The sequence below is a fragment of the Vanacampus margaritifer genome, chromosome 13, assembly GCF_051991255.1.
Source record: "Vanacampus margaritifer isolate UIUO_Vmar chromosome 13, RoL_Vmar_1.0, whole genome shotgun sequence".
NCBI classification, from domain to species: domain Eukaryota; kingdom Metazoa; phylum Chordata; class Actinopteri; order Syngnathiformes; family Syngnathidae; genus Vanacampus; species Vanacampus margaritifer.
This window is the reverse complement of record NC_135444.1, coordinates 18,037,052-18,064,396: the sequence shown is the minus strand read 5'-3', so window position 1 is coordinate 18,064,396 and position 27,345 is coordinate 18,037,052. Positions and strand designations below refer to the sequence as shown.

Genomic DNA, 27,345 nt, shown 5'->3' with positions numbered 1-27,345 from the left:
TATATTATTTATTTATACAGGCATAAACCTGTGCTGGTCTTTTATTTATATATATATATATATATATATGTATTTATATAAATCAATAAATAAATAAAAGACCAGCACAGGTTTATGCCATTTTGTAATTTTTAACCCCCCAAGTTTTAATCTTCAAACAGGCCAATTTTTTGGTTGATCCTGCAAACACCCTCCTACGTTTCCTTTCCGTCGCAGTCGTCTTCAACAGGTGAGTATTTTTCCTTTATTCTTCTATTATACAGACTTCAGAGTTAACTTGCTAAAAACCCAATTAACCTGTCAGTGCAGATTACAAGAATCAATCATCTAATGTCATTTCAGTCCGATTGTGTATACATGGACCACCATGACCTCCTCTTTCGCAATCCCTTCTCTTTCTCCCGAAGGTGTCGACTCCTTCTTCGCGTACGTCGTGCCGCAAAATGATACGCAAAGGAGTCACGTCGAGGTCGAGACAAAGTAAGTCATCATACTACTAAATCAGTAATAAACTCACTTTGAATCATTGTGTCAAGTCAAATTGTGGCATTTATGATGTCATTTGGAGGAGTTGGCAAAAGTCGCATTCAAATGCGTGTGTGGGTGTGTAGTAAGAAGGGTGCGCCTTCAGCGTCTACTTAAAAGCGGCATGAGCATGCAACTAGTCTCAGAAACACCACAAAGCCTTCGGGAAAAGAAAGACAAGTTCTTCTTCTTACGCCTCCGCTCGCCCTCCTTTTTTGTATCCCAATTCGTCTGCCACTGACTTGAGTGAGTCGCTCTAGAGTACCTTTATTTGCAGTTTGTGGGAAATGTTGGGCCTTTTGGTGATGGCTTGCATTCCAACTTACTTTCTCAGCACTTCATGCACGATATTTCACTGTTTGTTGTTCTTGACGGCCATGCGGAGCCGTTGCTTCCGTGCCTCACGGGGAAGCAGCTCGGTGCTTCCAGTGGCAATTAAAGAGCCGCTCTCTGGCTCTTCGCACGGAGCCAAAGCAAAAACAGTTGCTGGTCGTAGTTTTGTAGAATAATAATTCACATTGGTGAAAATGTTACTATCGCACTTGTCTGCATCATTTCCGAAAAAGGACAAAATGGTGGAGTTTTCCTAAAAAAGACAACAAACTACTGAGTTGTCACATTCTTAAAAAGAAGAAAAACTTGGTGTTGTACTTTAAATAAAATATCGATGTTATACTTTCCTAAAAAAAAAAAAAAAAGTCAAAATATTGATGTTGCACTTTCTTAAAAAGAAGAAAAACTTGGTTACATTTTGCTTACAGGAAAACTAAATACTGATGTTATACTTTCCTAAATAGAAGTTAATATGTTGACGTTGCACTATCCTAAAATGAAAATCGATGAAGTATTTTCCTAAAAAGAAGACAAAACTTATTGTACATTTTTCTAAAAAGAAGACAAACTATTTGTGTCACTTTCCTAAAAAGAAGACAATTTATTGATGATGCACATTCTTTAAAAGAATAAATATTTTCCATGAAAGAAAACAAATATTGTTATACTTTCCTAAATAGAAGTTAAAACATTCAAACTGAAAAAAAAAACTATGTAGCCCTTTCCTAAAAAGGAAGGCAAACATGCGCTCTTAAATATATTAGAGCTGTTACAAATAATTGAATGTTTTTATTTTGTTTTGTTACAAATCAAAACAAAAGAAAAACCCATATTTAGCATTTTGTTCTATTGCTAAACCCAATGTGAACCATATACCACAACTTATAACCCCCCAGTGCAAACTAAATGCATTTAATGTATATTAGTATCTACTTGTAGAAAATATGTGCATGTCGGTGATATTTCGTCATCTACATATTTTTCAGCAGCAAGATCCATTCCAATGTCACCGTTCCAGTTTTGTAGTTAGCCAAAGTGTACCACTTTTGGGCTACTTGACTTTGTACGTTTGTCGTCATCGCTGTGCTGAATTAAATCCGTGGCGAGCTCACAAACCAGCACAGTGTGTAAATCTTTGCAAGCCTTTAAGCGCAACATTCCAAAAGTGAATGTTCCCTCTTTGTTTTTGCCAGCCATCCTCAACAACAAGCAGCCTGCAGGCAAAGCGGGTCACAAGTGGGCCTTGTTGCTTCGGCAGCATCTTCCCGCAGGAAGCCATGTTGGATCTAACATCACGCGGAAGGGGGGGCGGTACTTTTTTGTGTTTTGTTTGATGATCTTCATTTTTGGAATTTTCTGCGCTCAAGGCATCTGGTTGGGCGGGATGTTGCACACCAGGTGATGTAATCTGTCGTGTGATCAGTTAACATGCACAGAATATCACCGCACTACACCGACAATATTTTTTTTCAGTAATAGGCAGATGCATTAGACAGTTTTTTTTTCTTCTTCAGGCTGTAATCTCCATAACAGGGAGCATCACCGCACCTACCACTAAATCCATCGCATTTTGGCGCCGAGGCAGGTGTCAAGGGTGGATTACATTTTCACTTTAGTGTGCGAGGGGCCCGCTCTGCGCTAAACGTCAACACTGAGTCTTTCCTGTTTGTGAAATGGATACGTGAGCTGAGGCACGTCATTTACATGAGGAAAATCTTACATCAAGCCACCAAATCAATATATATTTTTTTCATTTCTATTTTATTTTTATTTTTTTTTTAGTGCCCACGTAAACAATGGTGATCATCTCATCTCAGTGAAATCACAAATGTAGTTGGTGTGCAATCTGGACATGTCTAGTTGAATACAAAGCTGTTATTCTGTTTAGGGATGGGAGAGTACTGATACCAGATCGGCTGGTTTTATGATCAGGAACGGGAAATTAGAAAAGTAGAAAATTGCCATTAATTTCATTCAATTTTAAGTAAAAATACTATTTTTTTAAAAATGATTTGTCTTTGTTATTTTTAGAGGAAATTTTCATGTAAAAAGTACTAGTGGCATCTCCACTTGTATAAATAAAGATGACTTGACTTGGTATCGGTGAATACACAGCTTCATTGTACCTTCTGCCATCTAGTGGATGAGCATTTAATTGGTCTCGCTGTCACTATATGTCATTGGCATAGAGGGATGAATTTATTTTATTTTTTATTTTTTATACAGTATTCACTATTAGTATTCACCCTCATCTGATGTAAAAGTGTTGCTTTGGCGCTATTTTGTGTTATCTTGGTGCTGAGGGTCTACATTGAGCTTTATTTAGTCAGGTCATCACCCTGAAGTAACCAGAGAAGTAATGCGGTACCGCCAGCTGACTAATAATTTTTTTTCTCTAAACATTTGCTTTCTTATTTTATTATTTATTATTACCAATATCATAGCACTAATTTTCCTCACAATTTGTATAAATCCCAACAGTCACAATTTATTTGTCTGTTGTTAAAAAAAAAAAAAAAAAAAAGTAATTCAATCAGTGTAGAATCTCAAATTTTGACGTATGACGTATTTGCCTTAAAAAAATCTGAATTTGGCTTAATTCTTAATACGCCCCAAAATAGCAACTTTTTCCTCGCCAAGACATCCCCAATGTCAACAATGCAATCCGTAGAAAGAAGATTGTCATCTTGTGCGCATATCTCGCCCATTCATCAGGTTGTTGTGGATTTTTTTGGCGCATTGTGAAAAGGCCCCGAGCCATTCGGCAGCAACGTGACGCACTTGAAATTCGAGGAGTTGTTTTCTCCGCTGTCTGTCGGTCTGTCTGCTTGCAGCCCACTCATTGTCTGGGATTCCATTTTCATATGAATGCAGTGCAAGCCCATTGTTGGCACATCGCTATGTTCTTCAAAGCGCCACTGTTGGTGAAGCGCAGCGCTTCACAGTGCTCATTTGAAAAGAGTAAACAAAGCATTAAACGGGACAGGCGATGCAAAAATGTCTTAGCTTGGTTTTGTAAACTTCTTATTTATTTGAGCAAGATTTTCTGAGATTTGTCGAATCCGCAAAGTTCTTCTGCACGAGTTGGTAGCTAGGCGGGGTGAAGATCCAACATTTTCAAGCAGCTATGCAGAAGCATCTACTATCGCAAGGTCAAAAGCTTATTAGCTTAAGAACAAGGGTTATTATTGGAATTTTCATTTTAGTTCGTTTTTATTTCGGTTTTTTTTAGTTAGTTTTAATAAATTTTCAAGAGGATTCCGTTTTCCAATTTTAGGTTAGTTTTAGTTTCAGTAGTAGTTTTTTTTTATTTGCAACACCATGGTAAAGTGAAAAAAGTAATGCATTTCTAACCTAGCGTTGCATTTTAGCTGAGTTAAACGAAAAAGCAGGCGAGCCGAGCCATTGGAGGCAAAAATTAAGCAAGAATTGTCGTGACGTCATCTGAAGGTGCTTTTCTATTGGCTGCTGCTAGATGACGTCACTTCACTTCCTTCAAACGTCCTTATTCCAGTTAATATCGGGAAAAATATACTTTTACCAAAGGTTTATGTATTGAATAAATTAAAATGAAGGACATTTTCTCTATAGTTAGTTAGATTTAGTTAGTTTTGTAAACATAAAATCTATTTTGTTAGTTTTCGTTTTTTAACAAGCATTTTTGTTTTTATTTTGTTTTGTGAGCAAAATGCACTGGTTGACAAGTGTAACTGGCTCAGTGATGAAGTGCAGCCTCCATGAATGAAAATACATCTTTTACAGGCTTTAACTCTCCTTACCGACGTTTGTGTGCATTTCATGTCCTAGACAAAAAAAAAAATCTGGCTGATTTCATAGATAGAAAAAAAGGTGAAAAGTGTGATGTAATTTATGTATATTGGCAAAAGCATGTCAGAATTAAAAAAAAAATTAAAAAGAAAACCTTGCATAGTAATATCTAATCTTTCAAATGACGTTCAGAAGAGGTGCTAGTGTGAGTTAATCAAAAGTAAAGCTGTGTGGAGTTGTAAATCAGCACACGCTCACTTCCTCAAGGCTTCCCTCGCTCATCAATCAAAGTGGGCATCATTCTACTGGATCTCGACAGCCTTTGATGGGATCAGCACATTGTACTTCCTGCTTCTGACCACTAGGGAGGAAGCCAGGGATGAAAGACAAAAGATTGCAATCTCTAGATGGTAATAGTTTTGTGACTTCTTGGTATTGTATCAAATTGGTGAAAAACAAACACTTATTTCATCGATGCGTCCTCCATTTTGTGTGGATTATATTTACCATCCATCCTACATACCTCTTATCCTCACTAACACTTGAGCTTGAGCACATAGAGAAACAAACTCATTGTACGGGCCTAGAAAATAAAAATATTAAAAATTCCTAATTGAATCACACAGTAGGTGTATTGCTACAATATTGTCAGAGAACAAGCCTGGAGAGACCCACAGATTTAAATAAGCAGACAAAATAATGTAATTACTATAACACTGCTATGACAAGAGCTTCTTTGAACTCATATTTAAACATTCATCATTTTTGTTTTAACATTACAGGTTGTGGTTGAATGATACCCCCCCACACACACCCCCTCCCTCTGAGAGCAGCAGCGGCCGATTTTAGTGCAAGGGAGATGAAGAGAGGAGAGGAGGAAGAAGCAGGGCTGTCAGGAAACAAAAGGATGATAGTGCTAATTAAAAGTGAGTCATCGCTAATGGCGCTTTAAAGCTACATCTGAATGGTGTTTTATTACGGAAGGGCTTAAGAGGCGGATTGGAGTCTGCGGTCCTTGGCACGGGCAGGCCGAGCTGTAAAATCAATCACTGGAGGTGTTGAACGTTTAACTTAAGGCTGGATTGACGCTGCAGCTCTAATTATGATTTAATGCCTGATCATTTATTTATTTTTTTTGTGGGGGAAGTGTGCAGAAGCCTCGTATATCTGGTGATGCGGCTGTTTTCAGAATGAAACAATCACATTCAAAGTCATGTTAAATGGGAGTTGGCACACACCTGCCACCATTTAAAGTGCCTCTGATGAAGTCCAATTAAAGTTCAGCTGTTCTAGTAAGTTTCTACTGACAGTTTTTCCTTTTCTTGTTTTGCTTTCTAACAGAAGCCTCAGGTTTTGTTTTGAACTTGTACTTTGTTCCATTCACCTTCTCCCAAATTCCATCTGAAAAAAAAAAAACAGCCCCAAAGCTTGATTCTGCCACCCCAATGCTTCATTGTAGTTATGGTGTTCTTTTTTTTTTTCTTATTATTTTTATGGAGAGCTCAGTATTGTTCATTCGATTTGACATGCCATCCTTGCTCTCCTTTTTTATTTTTTATTAATTTATATATATATTTATTTATAATTTTGTACGTGGGTGAGTATGTGTGTGTGCGTGCGAGCGTGTGTGTATTCATCAGTTCACCTAAAACCCATTAAAAAAAATCCCATACTAATAATATAATATAATAATAAATTGCCAAATGCAGATGCAATGTAGGTATGGTGTTCTTTTAACAATGAGCAGTGTTGTGTTTGCGCCAAACACAAAAACTTTTCCGACAGTACATGGCAGATTCTATATTTCAGTGACTTAACATTTGTTTCAGTATGATTAGTTAATTCTGAACATAGCCACATCCCAGTTATGAGAGGGTGTGCACAGTTATGCAACTACTTTTTTTTGGTTGTAAATTTTTACCCTCTTGGAAAAAATAATCACACATTTTGTACATTTTCCAAATGAACAATAAAATATTCCCCCCCCCCAGTTTTTCATACTCTAGTTAACATAAAAGTGGAAAATACAAATATGGTTGGATCTTTTTGTTCATTGTTACAGTAATTTCATAGTAATTCATAAAGTTATTTGAAGTTAAGACTCAACTTAACTGTAAAAAAAAAAAGAAAAAAGTGAGACATTAATTTGTGTTGATGTCTTTTTTTTCTGCCAGTAGATGGCATAAGTATTTGATGTTGTACATTGATGACGGCCCAGTGCAAGGTGTGGGCGTTAATTAAGCGAAAAAAAATTTGTGCTTTAAAGGAACTTTAAATTAACTCTAATTTTGACACCCCATATATACTTAACCTATATATCGAATTATATAGTTTTTCCTTAAAATTGCATGAAATTATTGGCAATTTTATAAGCCAGTCGAGTTTCCACTAAATTTAAAGGAAGTGGAGTGAAGTCATTATTTGGCGAGTCATGAGTCAATTATAACAAAAAAATGTCAATTTTCAGTATATAAAAAATAAATGAAAAACCACAGAGCGTATGAAATGAAATGTATTTCACATTCAATCAATATTTTCTCTTATCTCGTACACAGGATGCCGGTGGAGACGCACTCCTTTCGAGACACGTCAGCCGTGGGTCGATTCCCAAGCGTCACTCTCACCGCGGTTGACGGCGACCCCGAGGAGGGCACCCAGGATCCCCACAAGGAGGCCGAAGACAATGCGTGCCGACGGTGGCTGCGCCGGTTGGGCCAGTGCTGCTACCCCGAGACCGAGGACGACATCACCAACACGCTGGTGACGGGGCCCGGAGAGGGGAAGGACCCCGGCGAGTTCGGGAAGACGCCTGCGTCAGGCGATAGCGAGCTTGGAGGTAGGTCGCCATATTGTTTATTGTCTGTCTATTGTCTGCAGTGCTTCCCAACCTTCATTCAATCAAGGCATGTTTTTTTTTATTTTTTTTTTTTACATAAAATATTCTTCAAATGAATCAATGAGGAAATAAAAAATGAATAATTGAAATAGTCAGAAGAAGAGAGATGAAAGTTAAAATATTTTTTTCTTGAATTACAAAAAAAAAAAAAGTCCAAAAAGTCACCATAAATAGTCTAAACAAAAAAGGAAAAGCAGAAAATTACCATGAAATGCCTTTGGAATTGCCAACCCCAAAAAAGGCAGAAAATAAAACATTCAAAAAGTATCAGTATGTACATGTACAAAAACAAAAGAAGACCCCCCAAAATTACCATAAACTTTCTGCTAAATTGACAAAAATGGCAGAAAATTGATAGCAGGAAAGGCAGAAAAAAATGTACAAAAAAATTGCCATAAAACAGGGGTGTCAAACTCAGGGGCCGCTTGGAGGAAAATGTATTACCAAGTGGGCCGGATTGGTAAAATAATGGTATAACTTCAAAACTATTGTCGTCAATTATACACATATTTTCACTATTTGTGGGCCAGCCCTAAATTACGGAGCTTAACTGTAATATTATTGTTCCAAAAAATAACACAAGTGTAAATGGCACGCAACAACACTTTGCCTGTATGAGTTTTGGATGTGTTACATCTACCTGTTTTGCATATATATTGTTCCCAGAATGCATTGTGTGGCGCAGTTAATGAAGTTATAAAGACGTTAATCTTTGTCACATGTATTTGTGTTACCAGTAATCGAATTTGTGTCGTATTTATCACGTTTATGTCGGTCTATAATTAAAAAAATATATATATATTTTTTTTTTAAACAAACCGTAACTTTAAGTTTTGTGTAAAATAATGATATATATATATATATTTTTTTTTACAAAATCGTCTCGATTATCGAAATCGATTAAACCCTTTTGTGGGCCTGAGCCGCATGTTTGACACATTTGCCATAAAATGTCCAAAAAAGGAATAAGAGAGGCAGAATTTTTACCATATACACATAAAGGCAAAAAAAAGACTAAAAATGTATGAAAAATGAAGTGTGAAAAATTACTCAGAAGACAAAAGATATAAGAAAATGAATCTCAAAGTATTGTATACTGCATATTTTTGTGTTATGATGACGATTTAATGAGCTTTAATACAATTAGACTAACAGTCATGTGGTTCAATTTTTTTGTTTGTTTATTTGACCTAAAATTGCTCTTTTCACAGTAAAGGCTGTTGACCTCTGTGCCAGGAAGCACATTTAAAAGTTTACCTGTCACTATATGTAGCTCCTTAGATAGATGAACAAATGCACCAATTACGTGAAAGTGGATATTTTGCTGTAGGGCACCTGATCTCTCAGTTGTGGCAAATCCCCCGGTCGACTCTCATCTACCCATCTGTGTGCTCCGCTTCCACAGAGCTTCCCCTCAAGGTGAAATCAATCGAGCTGATGAAGAGCAAAACGGAAGCCGAGCGCCTGGCGCACCGCACGCACCTCTACCAATGCGACGACTTCATCATCCGGAGAGGGCAGATGTTTCACATGTGGCTCACGCTGACGCGAGCGTTCCGGCCGGACACGGACAAACTTCACCTGGAACTCAAAACGGGTCAGTCAAAGGGGTCGCAATTGTACTCACACTGTAAAAATATGTAGCAGGACAGTGAAAAATACTATATTTTCCATCTATTGGTACTGAAGTAGGCCTATTTATATTTCTTTTTTTTTTTCAAATAATGTGGAACCTTGAGAATTTAATTCATTCCGTGAGCACGCTTGAAAATCAGAATACTCGTATAAAATCATCATTCCTCATTGAAATGAATGGAAATGTCATTAATGCGTTCCGCCTCACCAAAAACCCAACCAAGATTGTTTTTAATTTGTTTTTTTTAACCCATTCACTGCCATTGACGGCTAAAGACATCAAAAATTCATTTGAACAATTTCTATTAGTTTAAATTTTTTTTACACTTTTAAACTTTTCCACCTAAAAAAACTAATTATTGATATAAAATTTGATCGTGAATTAACTAGAGAAGTCTAACTATTTTTTAAATAAAAAATTATTTTAATTTTTTTTTTAATTACTATTTGTTGTTTTTTTAAGGAAAATATTATTAAAAATTAGGGGCGTCAGGCGGTTAAAATTTTGAAGTAATCGCATGACTTCACTAGTTAACTCACGATTAATCACAAATGTTATCTATTCTAAATGTCCAATCTTTTTTTTCTAGGTTTTCATACTCTTGTTAACAAAAGTGAAAAACAACGTTAAACTAGTAAAAATAGTGCAAATAAAATTTTGACGTTTATAGCCGTCAATGGCAGTGAATGAGTTAAAAAGGAAATTAGCACTCTATAAGATAACTGAATAGAATGAATTGATTTATTTTTTAAGTTGGTCCTTCATATTTAATGCTTCATTTCATTCTGCTGCTCCACCTAGTGTGCCTGCCTTGGCCACCAGGCGCCAGTATAATACAGTCAAATCACATTATATAAGAGGATAAAGAATATGTGCCTGTGAGTATTGTGATATTCTATATATTCTACATGTACATGTGTTACTCTGTAATCCACCACCGCGACGATGCTAGTCATTAGCATGTGAATGGCTAGTATTAGGCTAGCAGGGCCTTTCTTTAGGCAGTTATGTGGTTGTTGTAAATACACAACTTCTTTAATTCTTAGTTTTCTGTTTAATTTGACAGTAAACTTCAACCAGGGGAAACAGCTTGTAGCCTTTTCATTAAATAATTGCTCATTAATTGTCAAAGTTGCTGCTTATTGTGAAGTGTGATGAGTTCACGGCAATCACTATAGTGTTCGTTATTGCAATTCAAATCTCGAAAATCTCCTCTTGAGTCGCGTAGTCTCACTGTAAAAATCTCAGTTTTGACTTCATTAATTCCTATCAGTGGCCACATCCTCTCCCGAGGCATGGGTGGGAATTCTAATTCCATGTGTGAGAATTGCCCCTACATTGGCCGCCTTCTTGTCTAAAAATGACAGCTGCTAAAATCGGACGGCAACGCCAACAGGTTTCGGACTTGGCGAATGGAATAAGGACGTCTTGCTGCAATTTCTTCAGCGAGATGGGGAGGGGGAGATTGACAAAAAAGCGAGATGGAAGGAAGGAAGGGTGAGGTGGAGGGAGGAGGGTGGATTTTTGGGCGACTATCGCTATGGCAACCACTCTCGGTTGCTATGCTCCAGAAAGCGAGCCGGCGCCGAGCGCTCGGTCCTTCCGAGTGACAATCCGCCCTTGCGCCTGCCACAAACGCGGTGGGAGCTTCGTGTTTATCCCACTCGCGCTGTCGTCTGGAGATGCCGCGACAGGGGCCCGTCTGCATCCAGCAATTATAGCTGCATGTGACGCTTGGCTGCCGGACTTAACTAGAGTTATTGTGCATCCGTATTTGGAAGCCACGATGCAGAGAAGCCATGAAATGTAAAGGCTTTTTTAACCAGACCCCTCCACTAAGGCTCCTTTCATTTAATCTTGTTTTGAATCATGATTTTGTTGCCACTGGAAAGCACTATAGATTTTCCTTGAGTGTGAATGATGCTATACCTTATGCCAAATGATGCTTTTTTATTACTTTTTTAAACATTTTAAATCAGTTCCCAGGTAACTCAATAACATGTAGTCGAAATATGGGGGGGGGGGGGGGTTAAGAGTATGTTTCCCTTCAGCAATAAACTGGGATCGAATGGCAACATCTGGGTCCAAAGTTATTTTAGTTATTAGTTATTTAAAAAAAAACAACGAATGAAATAACTAAAATTTAAGAACTATCATATGGTGTTCCGCAGGGTTCGATTTTAGGCCCCCTGCTATTGACTAATTTGCTCCCAAAAACGTATAAATATGTTCTATTTTATTTAAACATTACCATGCGCCCAAAGATGTATTTTTAAATTTCTATGTTTTTTTTTTATGCTAGTGCATACAGAAGGCTTTGATGCAGCCTCTGAACTGACGAGAATGCTTGAAGCAATGGGTAGTTATTACAAAAACGGCCAGCAGGTGGCAGCAGAGTACTGAGAGGACAACCAGGGCCATGTTGCAAAAAGCTCTTTTCCCCCCACTGTTTTAAACAGATTTGGGAATGATGATGAAACGTAGCTACATTACAATGCTAATTGCTGCAAAATGCAAACAGATAGAAATATACATTTTTCCCCGATGAAAGACGAGACTCTAATCTTTCTTTTGGTAGGTTGCAAAATCAGTCAAAATCCAGTAAAATAGCTGGGACCAAAGGGGGTTACTTCAGTGGCTAGGAGTGAATGAGTTGAAAGTTGTTGGGGTTTTTTTTTTTGGGGGGGGGTTGATAGTTTTTTGTAAAAAAAAAAAACACTTGTTGGAGGTTTATCCCCCTTTCTTAAAAAAAGAAGATTTTTTTTTCCCCCAATGCTATTATAATGAGCATCAATTATATGAAGATTTTTGCTTATCCTGCACCGACCCGGTTCCTATCCCCTGTGAATAGTAGGGCTCCTGTGTTTTTACAATGTGATGATTATAACTCAAAATAAGTGGTACATCCATGGATAATCCAAATTTATGTATAAAAGCCACAAATTAATCAATTCAAAGCGCAACCTGCTCAGCTGAAGTAATTAGTCCCTTATATTGTTTTTGTGAGGATTAAAAGGGGATTACTATAGAAGGACACGTTTTCCACTGTCCCAGCCCGTTTGATGTGACAGCAGAAAGACGCATCCAGCTGGCAACTAATGGCACTCCCGACATCTGAAAGGCGCTTGACTGCGGATGTCTTCGCGTGAACCTGAGCACAAACAGCGCCGTTCACAACAACAACAACTGTGCACATTTGATTGAAATTCAACCGTTTGAGGCCGACTTGGGTGCTCTGTGCAATCTACCAGTAGCAAGATGTTAGGCTATAATTTAACATAAAAAACTCCACTTGGTGTGAAAGTATGCAAACTACTCTGCCTTTGTCACCTGTTGCGAGATTGAAAGCAAGTGCTGTGAAGGTCTTGTGCATTCCATTTGTGAGATCCATTTTAAAGTCCATGTAGCAGACAAGACACTACACATCCAGCGCAATTGCAACATGCCGTTAGCTAGCTCGCGATCACTACATCCCAAAATATACATCTTCCCTTCGGTTAGTCCGGTACCGTGGCCATTTTAGAGTGCCTCGTTGTTGGTGGAATATGAGCATGTTGCAGAGCGGAGGGCAGAAAAGCAAGTAGGGCGGGGAAAAAAGTCTGATTGACAGCCAGAGTGTTGAGCGGGGCTTCAGGCTGGCGTGACTGCTTTAGAGTGCCTCGTTGTCAGCTGTGAGTGTGCGCATGTCACAGAGATATTGGCGGAAGAGCAAGGAAGGGGAGAATTTAAAAAAATAATAAGTTCGACTTGACTGCCAGTGTGTGGACCAGGACTTCAGGTTGCGATGGTTGCTTTCGAGTGCCTCATTGTTGGCTGTGAGTGTGCGCATGTCACAGAGAGACTGGCAGAAGAGCGAGGAGGGGGAGAATTTTAATTATTTTTATCTTTAGTCTGACTTGACAGCCAGAGTGTGGAGCGGGGCTTCGGGCTGGCGTGGCTGCTTTAGAGTGCCTCGTTGTCAGCTGTGAGTGTGCGCATGTCACAGAGATATTGGCGGAAGAGCAATGAAGGGGAGAATTTAAAAAAATAATAAGTTCGACTTGACTGCCAGTGTGTGGACCAGGACTTCAGGTTGGGATGGTTGCTTTCGAGTGCCTCATTGTTGGCTGTGAGTGTGCGCATGTCACAGAGAGACTGGCAGAAGAGCGAGGAGGGGGAGAATTTTAATTATTTTTATCTTTAGTCTGACTTGACAGCCAGAGTGTGGAGCGGGGCTTCGGGCTGGCGTGGCTGCTTTAGAGTGCCTCGTTGTCAGCTGTGAGTGTGCGCATGTCACAGAGATATTGGTGGAAGAGCAAGGAAGGGGAGAATTTAAAAAAATAATAAGTTCGACTTGACTGCCAGTGTGTGGACCAGGACTTCAGGTTGGGATGGTTGCTTTCGAGTGCCTCATTGTTGGCTGTGAGTGTGCGCATGTCACAGAGAGACTGTCAGAAGAGCTAGGAGGGGGAGAATTTTAATTATTTTTATCTTTAGTCTGACTTGACAGCCAGAGTGTGTACCTGGAATTCAGGTTGGCATGACCGCTTTAGAGTGCCTCGTTGTGTTGGTAAACATTGAAATGAGACATTGCCCCTCCCATTTGTATTGTTCCAAGCAAACACCGCCCAGCAATTCACCATTTTGTGATGTTGGCTATCAAATGTACTTGTTTAAATGGTCACTACAACATTTTCCCTGTTTTTAGTCTGTAGAACTGTTTTTGTTGTTGTTTTTTGTGCCTTGTTCATATTTTACTCGATTGATTTTCTGATCTCTGTTTTATTCTGTGGCATGTTTTGACATTATTCATCCGCAGCTTCTACTATGTCTGCTTTGCCGTTTAGAACTTTTTTTGTGTGCGTGTGAAAGTGGTAGTCCAAAATATCTCATTATTTTTTTATGGATCGTGCCTGTGCTTTATGTTGTCTGATTTTATGCTTTAATGTTTGTAGTTGTCTCCTCTTGTGATTGAATGTATGCAACTGCAGCAATTTTGTAGAGTCCAAAGCAAATTTCCCTAATAATCTGTGCTACTAGTACTACTAGATGTCAACTAGTCCAATTAGTATCACGTAGAAGCTCTTCTGCTGAGAACAAATAGCGTACTAGACGAGTACATGTACCTCAAGATGGATAGCAAGGATTTAGAAAAAAAAAAGAAGGTCAAACAGCTTTCTATAAACACGAGTTGTATCTTAATGATTCGTTTTTATTCCGTGGGCGTATTAACATAGAACAGCGGTGAGAGATGTTAGGGGGCCAATCATTTTGCAGAAACTCTTTAAAATGCAGCATAAAATCCCTCAATTTGAGTCAAGTAGTCTCATGCGGATCTTTAAGTGGACTGTGGAACATTTAATATACTGTATAGGGAAGGAGATATATTATGGAGAATTGGCATTTATTTTATCACATGCAAATAGTTTGCTCTCTGGAGTGCCTGCCTACCCATCAAGGTCATCACAGCTCCCAACCAAGTTTCTCCGCTTATGAATTGGCAGCTCGGCGGGGCGAATATCGGCCAAAACCAAATATTTGAGGACATTAGCTTAACTAATGTCATTAGCATTAGTATCACAGTGGTGACAACAACCAAAAAACGTTGCCCTAAGAATCCTCCTGCTAGCTTAATGCTACCATAATGAAAAATACTATTGAATGGGATAAAAGTATATTTGAAGTAATACGCAGACGGATAACATCACAATACTCGCAGGCAGATATTCTTTATCCTCTGCAAAAAACAAATGTGACTAAATCAAATATGATTGCAACTTACTGAGTCACTGAAAGTAGCGACGCTGTTTACATTCGTTTGTGTCTGTGTAATGGAATTATACTGCCCCCGGTGGCCAAGAAAGGCACACTCGACAAAATGTTTAAGTGAGGACACGGCGGATGCTTCAAAGGCCACGTGGGGCATGAGAATCAGCCTTCCGTTTGAACATATACTCACAATTATGACTTGTCATTTAATAAAAAGGAGAAAAAAAAGAGTGGCGCCTTGAGATTTTGTGGTCATGCTCATATCTCAGATCATCTTTCCCCATTGAAATGAATGGAAATGCCATAAATCTGTTCTTGCCTCTCAAAACGGACGACAAAAATGATTGGAATGTTTTTCTTTTTGCAATAAAAATGACTAGATAATATTCTACTGCATGACAACATACATTAATGACATAAATAAATAGAATGTAAAGAATTAAATAGTTTTTTGCCACGGTTTGTGCTTAAATTCAATGGACATTGTGCTGCTCCTTTCCACTTGGGGACAGAATAATACATAGAGACAGAGAATAAAGAAAATATGCTCGTAATTATTGTTTATATTTTACATTACATTATATTGAACTACCATAAACGGACTTTAATGAGGCAAAGCTATGTACTTATTTTATCCATCCAGCATCTTTAATGCAGACACTTTTAATTCCAGTGGGCTTTGGAGATTTTATCATTTTGAAAAGTTTTCATCGACTCTTCTGAGAAACATTTTTGAATTCTTTCTCAAGGCTGTTTTTTTTTTTAATGTTCCCTAAAATTTTAACAATTCTGTATGATTTAGGTTGCATTAGGCAGTGAATGGAGTAGACTTAGAGCATCATTTTTGGAGTATGTCGAAGTATCAGTGTGATGCAGTGCTGTGCTTTATTTACATCACCGCAAAGCCTACGGACTTAATAATACATCAAACCATGATGGTGTCCATCAAAATGGAATATTCAACTTTATTTATTTATTTATTTGTTGAGTAAAGGCAGACGTGCTGATACAGATCTTGTGTTAGAAGAAGACCAGCCTAGTGTGTATTTCTTACATTTATGTGTATGGCTGAACGATTAAAAAAAAATAATAATTGCGATTTCCCATATCAATATTACAATTTAATATGCCATTATTTTTTCACATACCCATGTTTTTTAACAAGCAATTTTTTTTATCTGTATTACAATAAGCAATATCAGATTTAAGTAGCCAGTGTATAGCTTATATAAGTGTAATATTATAGTTCCCTAAAAATAACTTGAAATGCAGCCATTAATAGTAATAGTGAAACCACTGGCAACAAAAGTGAGTTCACCCCTAAGTGAAAATGGCCAATATTTTCTGTGTCCAGCATTGTACTACATTGCAATGTCTATTTGAATTTGTGCACCCCTAATAAGTGTTACTGTATAGAAAATGTGAATATGGATGTCACTGATGTTTTATTAAGACATCTCGAGACCATTTGAAAGTGTGGAAAGTGTCTCCTCCTCCATAATGAGTGTTTGTTGTCGTCGTCATAGCAGCGCCTTGTGAGTTTTTACTCCTTCTCTGTCGTGTCCAAGCAAACCTCGTCGATGTCGGAATGCAGGTGTGGCAGCAGAATAAATAAACTTGCTGATCTCTGAGGCGTAGCGAGACACGTTTCACGACTGCCCGCCTCTACTTTCCCCTTCAGGGCCTCTGCCGACGGTGTCAAAGGGAACGCACGTCATTATCCCCCTGGTGGACGAGCTGCAGGACAACCGCTGGCAGGCCGCCCCTATGGAATGGGATGGCGCCAGGTTGAAGCTGTCTGTCAACTCCTCGGCTGGCGCCGCCGTCGGCCGCTATCGCCTCCAGGTGGAAACGGAGTGTCCGAGCGGACGTGCTATTTCTGCACACGACCCGGCTAATGACATCTATGTGCTGTTCAACCCCTGGTGTGACGGTAAAAAAAAAGCACAATGGAAAAACACTAACAATTGCCAAATGTATAAGATTCGTGTCCCTGTTGACGGTCTGTCCGAACTTTGACACTGCAGTGGTTCTCAAACGCATTTTCAGGGAACTCTGGGGGGGGGGGGGTCCGTGAGTCAGAACTTTGGAGTCTGACTCTATCAGATCATTAAAAAAAAAAGTGCATACAATGGAGGACCAAAACTACCCACATTCAAAATAACTAAATAACTAAATAAATGAACAAAAGTGAAAATAAAAATGGATATAAACATGCGACTTGAGTTGCTCGACAGTTTACAGCCCAACCCAAGACACACTTAGGACCGCCCCCTCATTTGAATAACATTTCGACCTGACAGAGCATCTGCAGCATGAAAGTAATACATGTTTTTATTTTTTATTTTTTTTTGTTTTATTGATTGTTTTTAAAAATATATATTATTTTATTTTTTACTTTTTATTTATTTTTAATTTTTAATTTTTAATTTTTAATTTGTAATTTTTAATTTTTTTTAATTTTTTTATTTTTATTTATTTATTTTTTTTGTTTTACTTTTATTTTTTTATTTATGGATATATATATTGTTGTTTTTAATTCCATTTATATTTCTTTTTTGGTCTTTAATTTTTTAACTATATTTTTCTGTTTCTGTTTTTATTTCTTTATTTAGTTACAGAGACTTACGCACAGTATTGTTGTTTTGGTTCTGTTTTGGTTCTGTTTTCCTGCTGTCAGAGGACGCCGTCTTCATGGACGCCGAAGACGAGCGTCAGGAGTACGTCCTCAACGACGTGGGCAGCATCTATTACGGCACGCAATACCAAATTGCTGTCCGGACGTGGGACTACGGACAGGTGAGGAGTGTGAAACAAAAAGTCAAACGCGCACGTTGACGGGTTTTGCTCATTTTCAGTTCGACGAGGGGATCCTGGACGCGTGTCTGTTCGTCCTGGAAAAGAGTGGAACTCCTCCGTCTGGGTGGGGGGACCCTGTCAATGTGGTGCGAGTCGTGTCAGGCATGGTGAGAAATTGGGATCATTTGGTCTTTTTGGTCATTTGTTTTTGTTTTTAAATAGTCTTTGCTGTCATCATCGACTGTAGATCAACTCTCGCGATGACCAAGGCGTTGTGGAAGGAAACTGGTCGGAAAATTACACTCAAGGAACATGTCCGACCGTCTGGAGCGGAAGTATGGAAATACTGACGGAATACCACAAAAACAACGGAACCCCCGTCAAGTACGGCCAATGTTGGATCTTTGCCGGGATCGTCACCACAGGTTGGTTATGAAGTCATACGAACTCTTGGCATTTTTAAATTTCAAGTTCCAATGTGACTACCAGCTTGTGGACCGTTAGAAGTTGACAGAAAATCAGCTGAGCTCATTTAACTCTCTCATGTGTTCGTTTCTGAAAAATGTTCATGGGTTAATGTGACCTGCTCTAATGTTTAATCATCAAAAGACATAATTGACATAATCAAAAAACAAATTACATAATGCAATGCAAATTACGGAAGAGGATTAGGGCCAGTGAAGAGAAAGAAAAAAAAAGTTTGGCAGGATTCTGACTTTATTGTGTATTTAAAGTGAGAATTCTGACTTAAATCACAGAATTCAGACTTTAAAGAGAAAATTGTCACAATTCTCACTTTAAAGTCATAATTCTGACTTAATTCTTAGAATTCTGACTTTAAAGTGAGCATAATAGTGGCACTAAATAAAGTCAGAATTCTGACTTTAAAGTGTGAATTCTCACTTTATTCTTAGAATTCTCACTTTAAAGTCAGCAATAAAATTCTGAGAATAAAGTGAGAATTCTCATTCTAAAGTCAGAATTCTCATTTTAAAGTGAGCATAATAGTAGCACTAATAAAGTCAGAATTCAGACTTTAATGTCAGAATCCTCACTTTTTTCTTAGAATTCTGACTTTAAAATGAGCACAATAGTAGCACTAATAAAGTCAGAATTTTGACTTTAATGTAAAAACTCTGACTTAATTCTTAGAATTCTGACTTTAAAGTCAGCAATAAAATTCTGATATTAAAATGAGAATTCTCACTTGATTCTCAGAATTCTGAGATTAAAGTCAGAATTCTGACAATAATAATATCTCTTCACTGGCCCTAATCCTCCTCCGTAGTTTTAATAGTAAACAACCGTAAACATGGGTTAATCTGACCCAGATCATAACATTCAAACATAGGTCAATTTCTTGGCCATTTTTTTCTCCGTATTCACACATTACAGCATAAGACAAGCATGATGTCATTCAACACCACCCAAAAAAATAAAAATCAACAGATTTTTGCCGTTTTTTTTCTTCTCTGTTTCAAAGAAATGCTAAAGGAAAAACTGTAACTTGTAAAGCAGTCAAATGTTCTGCCTGTAATTCCCTATTTTAATTTTTGTAAGCGTTATGGGACCAGAATATATTTTATTATTTTATTTGTTGTATATTTTTTTATTAATCGGCTACTTAATCAGTTATCTGAATTTTATTCTGCCAAAACATCGACTTCAAGCCATATCGATTGGGCCCAAGTTTATATTTAACTCTTTGACTGCCAGACGTTTTCAGAAAAGGGATGCCGTGGGTGCCAGCCGATTTAAGCATTTTTGACTGATCTTTCAAGGTCCACAGAAAATTATGTGTTTGGAATATGGAAACACACATACTACCAAATGAAAGATTGGACTCTCATCTTTCATCAGAAAAAAGTTTGTTTCTACCTTATTCCGTTTTTCAGTAATCAACAATAGAAAATGGTTAGTTTCACCTCGGTTTTGAAAAAAAACGTCTTTTAACGTCTTTGGCACTCCTCCATAGGATTTTACTAAACGTTATTTAACGTTTTTGGCAGTCAAAGAGTTAAGTGTGTCGGGTATTTCTTTTTTCTTTTTTTTTTTCTTTTTTTTGCGCATTCAACAAACTTGTTGAGAGAATTGAAGCCTATTTTTTTTTTTTTTTTTTTTTTTAACTTTTGGAGCAACATTCTTCTTCTATGTGGTGTGTCACGTTACACTAAATTTCATAATGACAAATTACTTTTGTTTTGGGTATTTTACACACGTTACAAAAAAATGTATTTTATGGGGACTGCAATGGATTAATTGCAATTCTCATTCATTTCAATGGAGAAAAGTGATTTGATATCCAAGTCAACAACTGTACTTTTCAATTTCTTTTCTATTTCCTAAGCAGTTGTTTTTCTACTGAAGCAAATGTGGCGACTTTTTGTGTGCAGTGTTGAGGTGTTTGGGCATTCCATGCCGAACGGTGACCAACTACAGCTCAGCCCACGACACCGACGTCTCCCTGACAACAGATGTGTACCTGGACGAGAACATGCAGCCTTTGACTCATCTGAATTCGGACTCCGTCTGGTGTGTGCAATCGCCGTCCTCGTCCCGCTGTGTCCAATATTACGCTTTTTACTCATCTTGACACACCAGTTCATCCGAGTGGAAATGGATGATTGGTGTGCGGCCAAATAGCGGAAATGTACATGAAGAAATGTATATTGCCCAAAAAAAAAAAAAAAAAAAAGCAGTACGATTGATATTGGCTTCATGTGAGCCTCGCCGCTGCTGGAACGATGACTTACATTTTGGTGTCATCATGGTGAAAAAATAAATTGAGTTCTGTGACGCGCTTGTGACTGAAATAAATCGATCCAAGTCCACATTTGAGGGGGAAAAAAATCTAATAGTTCCACGAGAGTGTCAACATCGTGGCGGCCACAAGCACAGAAGCAAACAGTAATAAAAATAAATCATACAAATATTGATTGGTGAAAGTGTTGATTCTGGGTGTTAAATTCGGATTTCACGCCTTGGTTAGGGTTTCAAAGGTTCCCAGCCTGGGTCAGAGTTCAAAACAAGGGCTAGTATCAAATTAGGGATTCAATCAAGAGTTAGGCAGGCCTGAAAAGTAGGGTTTTAAGCAAGTGGTTGTATTTGAAATTTTGGTTTCAAGTTCATGATTAAAGCTGGGTTAGGGTTTCAAACAGAAGTTGGGGCTTTAAATTAAGGTTTCAAGCCAGGGTTAAAATTTTAAAACAAAGGTTATGATTTCAAATTAAGGTTTCAAAAGGGGTTAGACTTTCAAATTTGGGTTGCAAGACGTGATTAGGCTGGGTTGGGGTTTCAAACAGAAGTTGGGGCTTTAAATTAAGGTTTCAAGCCAAGGTTAAGGTTTTAAAACAAAGGTTATGATTTCAAATTAAGGTTTCAAAAGGGGTTAGACTTTCAAATTTGGGTTGCGAGACGTGATTAGGCTGGGTTGGGGTTTCAAACAGAAGTTGGGGCTTTAAATTAAGGTTTCAAGCCAGGGTTAAAATTTTAAAACAAAGGTTATGATTTCAAATTAAGGTTTCAAAAGGGGTTAGACTTTCAAATTTGGGTTGCAAGACGTGATTAGGCTGGGTTGGGGTTTCAAACAGAAGTTGGGGCTTTAAATTAAGGTTTCAAGCCAAGGTTAAGTTTTTAAAACAAAGGTTATGATTTCAAATTAAATTTTCAAAAAGGGGTTGGGCTTTCAAATTTGGGTTGCAAGACTTGATTGGGGTGTCAAATCGGGGCTTCAATCCTGGTTTGGGGTTTCAAATTCTGCTTTCAAGAGAGGTTAAAGTATCAAAGGTTTCAAATCAAGGTTGCTGTTTCAAATGAGAGTTTTAAGACCAGATTGGAGTGTCAAATTAGGCTTTCAGGCATTGGTTAGGGTTTCAAAGTAAGGTTCCCAGCCTGGTTTAGAGTTCCAACCAAGGGCTTGTTTCAGATTAGGGTTTCAAGTCAGGTTTGGGGATTTAAATGATGGTTTCAAGACCGTTTAGGTGGATGAGGTCTTCAAAGTAGAGTTTCCAGTTAAGGTTTTAAGCCTGGTTTGAGGCTTCAAACAAAAGTTACAGTATCAAATTAGGGTTTCAAGTTAGGGTTCGGGTTTCAAAATGTGGGTTTAAAAGGTTCCGGATTAGGCTTTTAAATGAACAGATTGTTCTCCGTCACAAAACGTTCTTGGCATAGAGTGACGACATGATCGTTTACCGAGAGTCATTGATTGACGTGTGCGACGTGTGCAGGAACTTCCACGTGTGGAACGACTGCTGGATGGCTCGTCACGATTTGCCCCCGGGAATGGGTGGCTGGCAAGCGGTGGATGCCACGCCCCAGGAGACCAGTCAGGGCACCTTCCGCTGCGGCCCCGCTTCTCTCGCCGCCATCCGCAACGGTCACGTCTTCCTCAAGCACGACGCCCAGTTTGTGTTTGCCGAGGTCAGTCGATGGCGATTGGGTCACAGATTATGTGTTCAAAGAAGGAGTTTGGGGGGGGGGGGTGTAGTTGCTGCTGTTTTGGTTAGCAAAAGAACACCTTAGTGTCCCCCTTTGATAAACTGTTTATTTCTGAATGCTGCGTAGATAGGTGCCACAATCTCTGCTTTTCTTCAGAGGTCCATCTTATTGCTGCCCTTAGTGTTGTTATGGATAAAAACAAAAAAGACCCTTAAGATCTGGACGTTGGGTGTTATGCTCCACTTTGTTTTCTTGCTGCACTTAGTCTCCTCTTGGATTAAAGAAAATCACTTAACCCAGGATGATGTTTTGCGTTACTCCAGTCTGCTTTTTTCCCCATTGCCCTTAGTGTCCTCTTGCTTTATAGCTCTGGATGCTTTGGTGTTCACACAGTCTCTGCTTTACTGCACCGCTCCACTTTATTGCTTCCCTCACTCTCTTTTCAGACAAAACAAAAGACCCTTTAGCTCTGGATGCTGCAGTGTTATACTCCACAATCTCCACTTTGCTGCAGCACTCAGTTTTCTCGCTGCCCAAAGTCTCCTCTTGGATGAAATAAGACCGCTTAGCTTTGGGTACTTTGGCATTATACTCCACAAATATCTTTTCTTCAGCACAGTTTTTTTCTTGATGCCCGTAGTGTCCTTATGGATACTCCACTGTCTCCGGTTTTCTCTGTTTCTTGCTGCATATAGTCCCCTCTTGGATTAAAGAAAAACACATTACTCTGGGATTTAGACTCCCCATCTCCTTTTTCTTGTTCTCAAAAGTGTTTTCACATCGTCGAAAATGTAGCTTAACCAGAGGCCAGCCTGGGAATCAAACCAGCATTGTTATGAGTGCTAGAAAGTCTTGTCACTGAGCAATGCCACCTACGCGAGTGACACAACCAGACCTGAGCGTTGACAGCATACCGTCGTGCCCCGTGTAACAACACTCCGCCATATGGCGCCCGTCAAAAGGGACACTTTGCATCTGTTCTGAGCTTCTTTTTTTTTCTCCCCTCCGGACATCCTCAGGTGAACAGCGATAAAATCTACTGGCAGAGGAACCCGGACGGGACCTTCTCCCAAATCTATAGCGAGAAGAAAGTCGTGGGCCACCTTATCAGCACCAAGGCTGTCGGATCGGACGAACGCAGCGACATCACGCACCTTTACAAGCATCCGGAAGGTATCGCCGGCCTCATAAGAAACATTCACGCAATTAAACTGATTCACGTCTAATCACAAAAACTAAATATTTCCCATTGGAAATCATGTAACATGTAAAGAACATCTTTTTCACAATCAAAAGCATTCTTGGGCTGCCTTTTGTTATCTCGTCAGCAAGTGTATGCGTAACAGCCTGTGCATGTGTGTGTGACAGTTATCTGGAACTCACAAATTTTGCTGGCATGTGTGTACATAACAGTTCTTGATTTCACCAGTGAATGCATGTGCAACAATGGGCTAGATCTTGCCAGCAAGTGTATTCATACAAAGTGCTCTATCTCACCAGGAAGTGTATGCATAACCCCGTGCTGTATCTTGCTGGCTAGTGTATCAGGGTTTGGACCTTGCTGGTGATTGCACGTGTAACAGTTAGTTAGAGTGTAAAAATGGGCTGGATCTCACCGGTAAGTGTGTGCATAATGATGGGCTGGTTCACTGAACTTCATGTGTAACAGTGGACCATATCTTTCCGGCAAGTGTGCATGTCTAACAGTGGGTCGTACCTCACCATTGAGTGTGAGTGTAACAGTGAGCAGCATCTTGCCAGTGAGTGTATGCATAACACTGTTCTTGATTTCGCTAGCAAGCTAACAGGTTGGACTCACGCGCTAGGGTGCTAGTTTCTGTCCTTCAACCGTCTTCTCTTCCACTTTGCTTGTTTCATCTAACATCTCACCTGCGAGTGTATGCGTAAACTCTTTGAACTGGAGCTTGTCACTCATCTGACTGACTCTGGTAGTCTCGCTGGTAAGTGTATGCTTTAGAGTCCTTTGATTTGAATTTGAGAAGTTTCCTCTGTGTTATGCGGTCAGGAACGGCGGCGGAGCGCATCGCTGTGGAGACGGCATGTCGTTATGGCTCCAAGGCGGCCGCGTACTCCTCCCCCGAGGTGGAGGATGTGTTCATCAAGGTGGCCATGGAGGGCGACGGCCCCCAAATGGGGCGGGACGCCGAGCTGACCGTCACGCTGCGAAACAGCAGCGCAGAGCACCGACACGTCATCCTGCACAGCCAGGTGGCCATCATGTACTACACCGGCGTTCATAAGGCCACCGTCAGGACGGACCACACCAACCTGGATCTGCTGCCCAATAACGGTGAGTGCCCTTTACTCCATAATCTCAATTTTACTGCAGCTGTCCTATTTTTTTTGGGCTGTTGCCAGTCTCTTCTTGGATGAAAGATAATCCTTTAGTTCTGGACGCTTCAGCATTATACCCCGTAGTTTGGGTTTTGCTTCATGAGTTTTCTTCTTGGTAATAGACCTCTAAACTTAGGACACTGATATTATAGTCCACAGTCTCTGTTTTGCTGTAGTGCTCCGTTTTCTTATTATGCTTTGTCTCCTCTTGGATAAAAGAAAACCTTGTAAGGTCAAGAAACTGTAGTATTATACACCACAGTCTACGCTTTCCTGCAGCATTGCATTTTCTCAGCGCCCTTAGTCTCTTCTTGGATAAAAGGACACACCTTAGCTCTGGACACTGCGGTATGTTACTCCACAGTCTATGCTTTGCTGAAGCATCCTGTTTTTTTAGTGCCCCGAGTCTCCTCTTGCATAGAAGAGGACATTGTGTTATGAACGCTGCATTGTTATACTCCACAGTCTCTGCTTTGCTGCAGCGCTATTTTCTTGCTGCCCAGGCTTTTCTCTTGGATAAAAGAATACCATTTATTTCGGACACTGTGGCATTATATCTCCATGGTCTACTTTGCTGCAGCATCCAGTTTTCTCAGTGCCCTTAGTCTCCTCTTGAATAAAAGAAGACCCCTCTTGACTCTAGAATGTTAAACTCCACAGTGTCTGCTTTGCTGCACTGATCCATTTTCTTGCTCCCCACATTCTCATAAATAAAACTGCTTAGTTCCGTGCACTGCAGTATTATATTTTTGTTGTTTTCCACAGTCTCGTAATAGAGAAAAAAATTAATAAACTTTTAGTTCTGGATGCTGCATTGTTCGAGTGTCTGTGTTTTTCACTGCCATGTCCTCTTCGATAAAAGACCCTCACTCTCTTTTTTGTTAGCGCGTCTCATTCTGACTGATTCAGTTTCAGCACGGTGCGGTTTTCACACTTCCCGATTCACTATATTGAATTGAGCGCTCTCTTTTCAATGAAGTGTCTGTTTGTTGTTTACTAGCTTTCAGTGTAGCCTCCTACTTCCACCACATTTAAACATTGAAGGACGCTGATGGGACTGCCACAATTTTATCAGTCTTGGCAATCCGCCATCTGCCTCACTTGGTTTTGAGCACAAACACAATATATCAAATGGCAGGACCAATCAGCACGGCTGTCAGTCACTTGTGTGATTGCAGTGGGACTTTTTTTTTTTTTTTAATGGCGCGTGTCGTCTTTATTTCTTTTAGAGGAGGTTTTGGAGTGGACCTTGGAGTACAAAGACTACAAGGACCAACTGGTGGACCAGGCTGCCCTCATGCTGACGCTGTCGGGCCGGGTCAAAGAGACGCAGCAGGTTCTCGCCACTCAGTTCAATTTCCGACTCAGGACTCCAGACCTGCTCTTAAAGGTAAGATGGTTGAAGTTTACGGCAAAATGGACACATAAGGGAATTAATTCAACATTGTGTATTTAAATATGCAAATGTTCCAGCCTGTGGGGAAGGCTGTTGTCGGGGAGAAGATGGCGGTGGAGATTTCCTTCACGAACCCGCTACCTCAGGTGCTGAAGTCGGTCATGTTCCATGTGGAGGGACTTGGCCTTGCCACCGCTCGAAAGATTCATTATGGGTGAGTAAAAAACATACTGCTGTGACTCCCCCCCCCCTTTTATTTTTATTTTTATAACTTGTCATTTCCCGTCCCTCCCCTCAGAGATATCGGAAGCCGAGCCACCGTCTCTCTGACTGAACACTTGGTGCCCACGCTCGCCGGGCCCAGGAAATTACTGGCGTCAATGCACTGCCGGCAGCTCACAAATGTCCACGGCGTGACGGACGTCGCCGTGCACCAAAGGAACTACGGCGCGCTGTAGGGTCTGACCTTTCCTGTAGGAACCATCAAGAGAAGCGCATAGTCAAACTTTAGTTAAAGTCTGACATTGGCCACGGCGAGGGAATAAAAAAAAAAGCCTTGGGGCAAAAGTGGCATTTCACCTCGGAAAGGACTGAAAGTGAAAGTGTAAGTTGGAGTCACGCTTCTAAATAATTAGCAAGTCCTTGTCCTTTACAGTGTGCTTTTCGGGCATGGTTAAGTCGAAATAACTTTGCACACAGTGGGACCACTTGAAGGGCAGTGCGTTTGTAGCATGTCTGCCGTGCAGCCAAAAGGCTCTTGGTTTGAATCTTGATTCAGGCCCTTCATGTGGTACCGCTCTGACTGTGAGTCCAGATGTGTACTGCAACCACATTTTCCATACTGCCCTTGAGCAGTACTTGAATAAAAACATGCACACAAATAATAAAAACTGTACTTTTAAAGTCGCACAAAATGATACGAAAAAAATCCCCCCCAGTCACAGCCGGTCAAAGAAACATGAAAACAATGACCAACAGGGGGAGACAATGGAGCCATATTGCTCCGTGTTTCTTAGATTAAAAAAAAGAAGAAAAAACATATGGGGAAAAATAAATAATAATGATTTTGAAATTACTTTATCAATAACTAAAAGATACAGCCATATTTCTATTAGTTTAAAAAAAAATCCACGTTTATGTTAACAAGAGTATGAAAACAGGAATTTTTTTAAATTTACATTTTATTGTACATTTAGAACAGATATCGAAGTTGTGATTAATTGTGAGTTAACTATTGAAATCATGCAATTAATTATGATTAAAAAAAATAACCGCCTGACAATCCTAATAAATAAAGAGCGGTGTCTTAAGATACGACTGGCCACTTATTAGAGATAAAATAATGCGCTTCATACCCCCGCCACTAGATGGCGGCAGCACATATCACAGCGCTCAGACACCATCAATTCACATTGGTTTCCTTGCAGTGGAAGTGCAGTTGGATTTGGACCT

At 39.5% G+C, this 27,345-nt stretch overlaps 1 protein-coding gene across 2 annotated transcripts; it reads left to right on the top strand.

Annotated features, from left to right (window-relative positions):
• The first annotated feature begins 113 nt into the window (after nt 1–113).
• LOC144063149 (protein-glutamine gamma-glutamyltransferase K-like) lies at nt 114–27,345 on the top strand. Of its 2 annotated transcripts, XM_077585146.1 has the most exons (15): nt 114–229; nt 408–480; nt 7,182–7,462; nt 8,928–9,119; nt 16,588–16,839; nt 17,587–17,705; nt 17,765–17,872; nt 17,953–18,130; nt 20,099–20,237; nt 21,932–22,124; nt 23,162–23,315; nt 24,169–24,453; nt 25,727–25,887; nt 25,971–26,107; nt 26,192–27,345. In XM_077585146.1, exons 3-15 carry the CDS (start codon nt 7,183–7,185, stop codon nt 26,349–26,351), a joined length of 2,358 nt encoding a protein of 785 aa, XP_077441272.1. In that variant the 5' UTR covers nt 114–229; nt 408–480; nt 7,182; the 3' UTR covers nt 26,352–27,345. The 2 variants fall into 2 exon arrangements, with proteins under 2 accessions (XP_077441272.1, XP_077441273.1); XM_077585147.1 differs by lacking the exons at nt 114–229; nt 408–480 and adding an exon at nt 684–771 and having other exon boundaries at nt 26,192–27,344.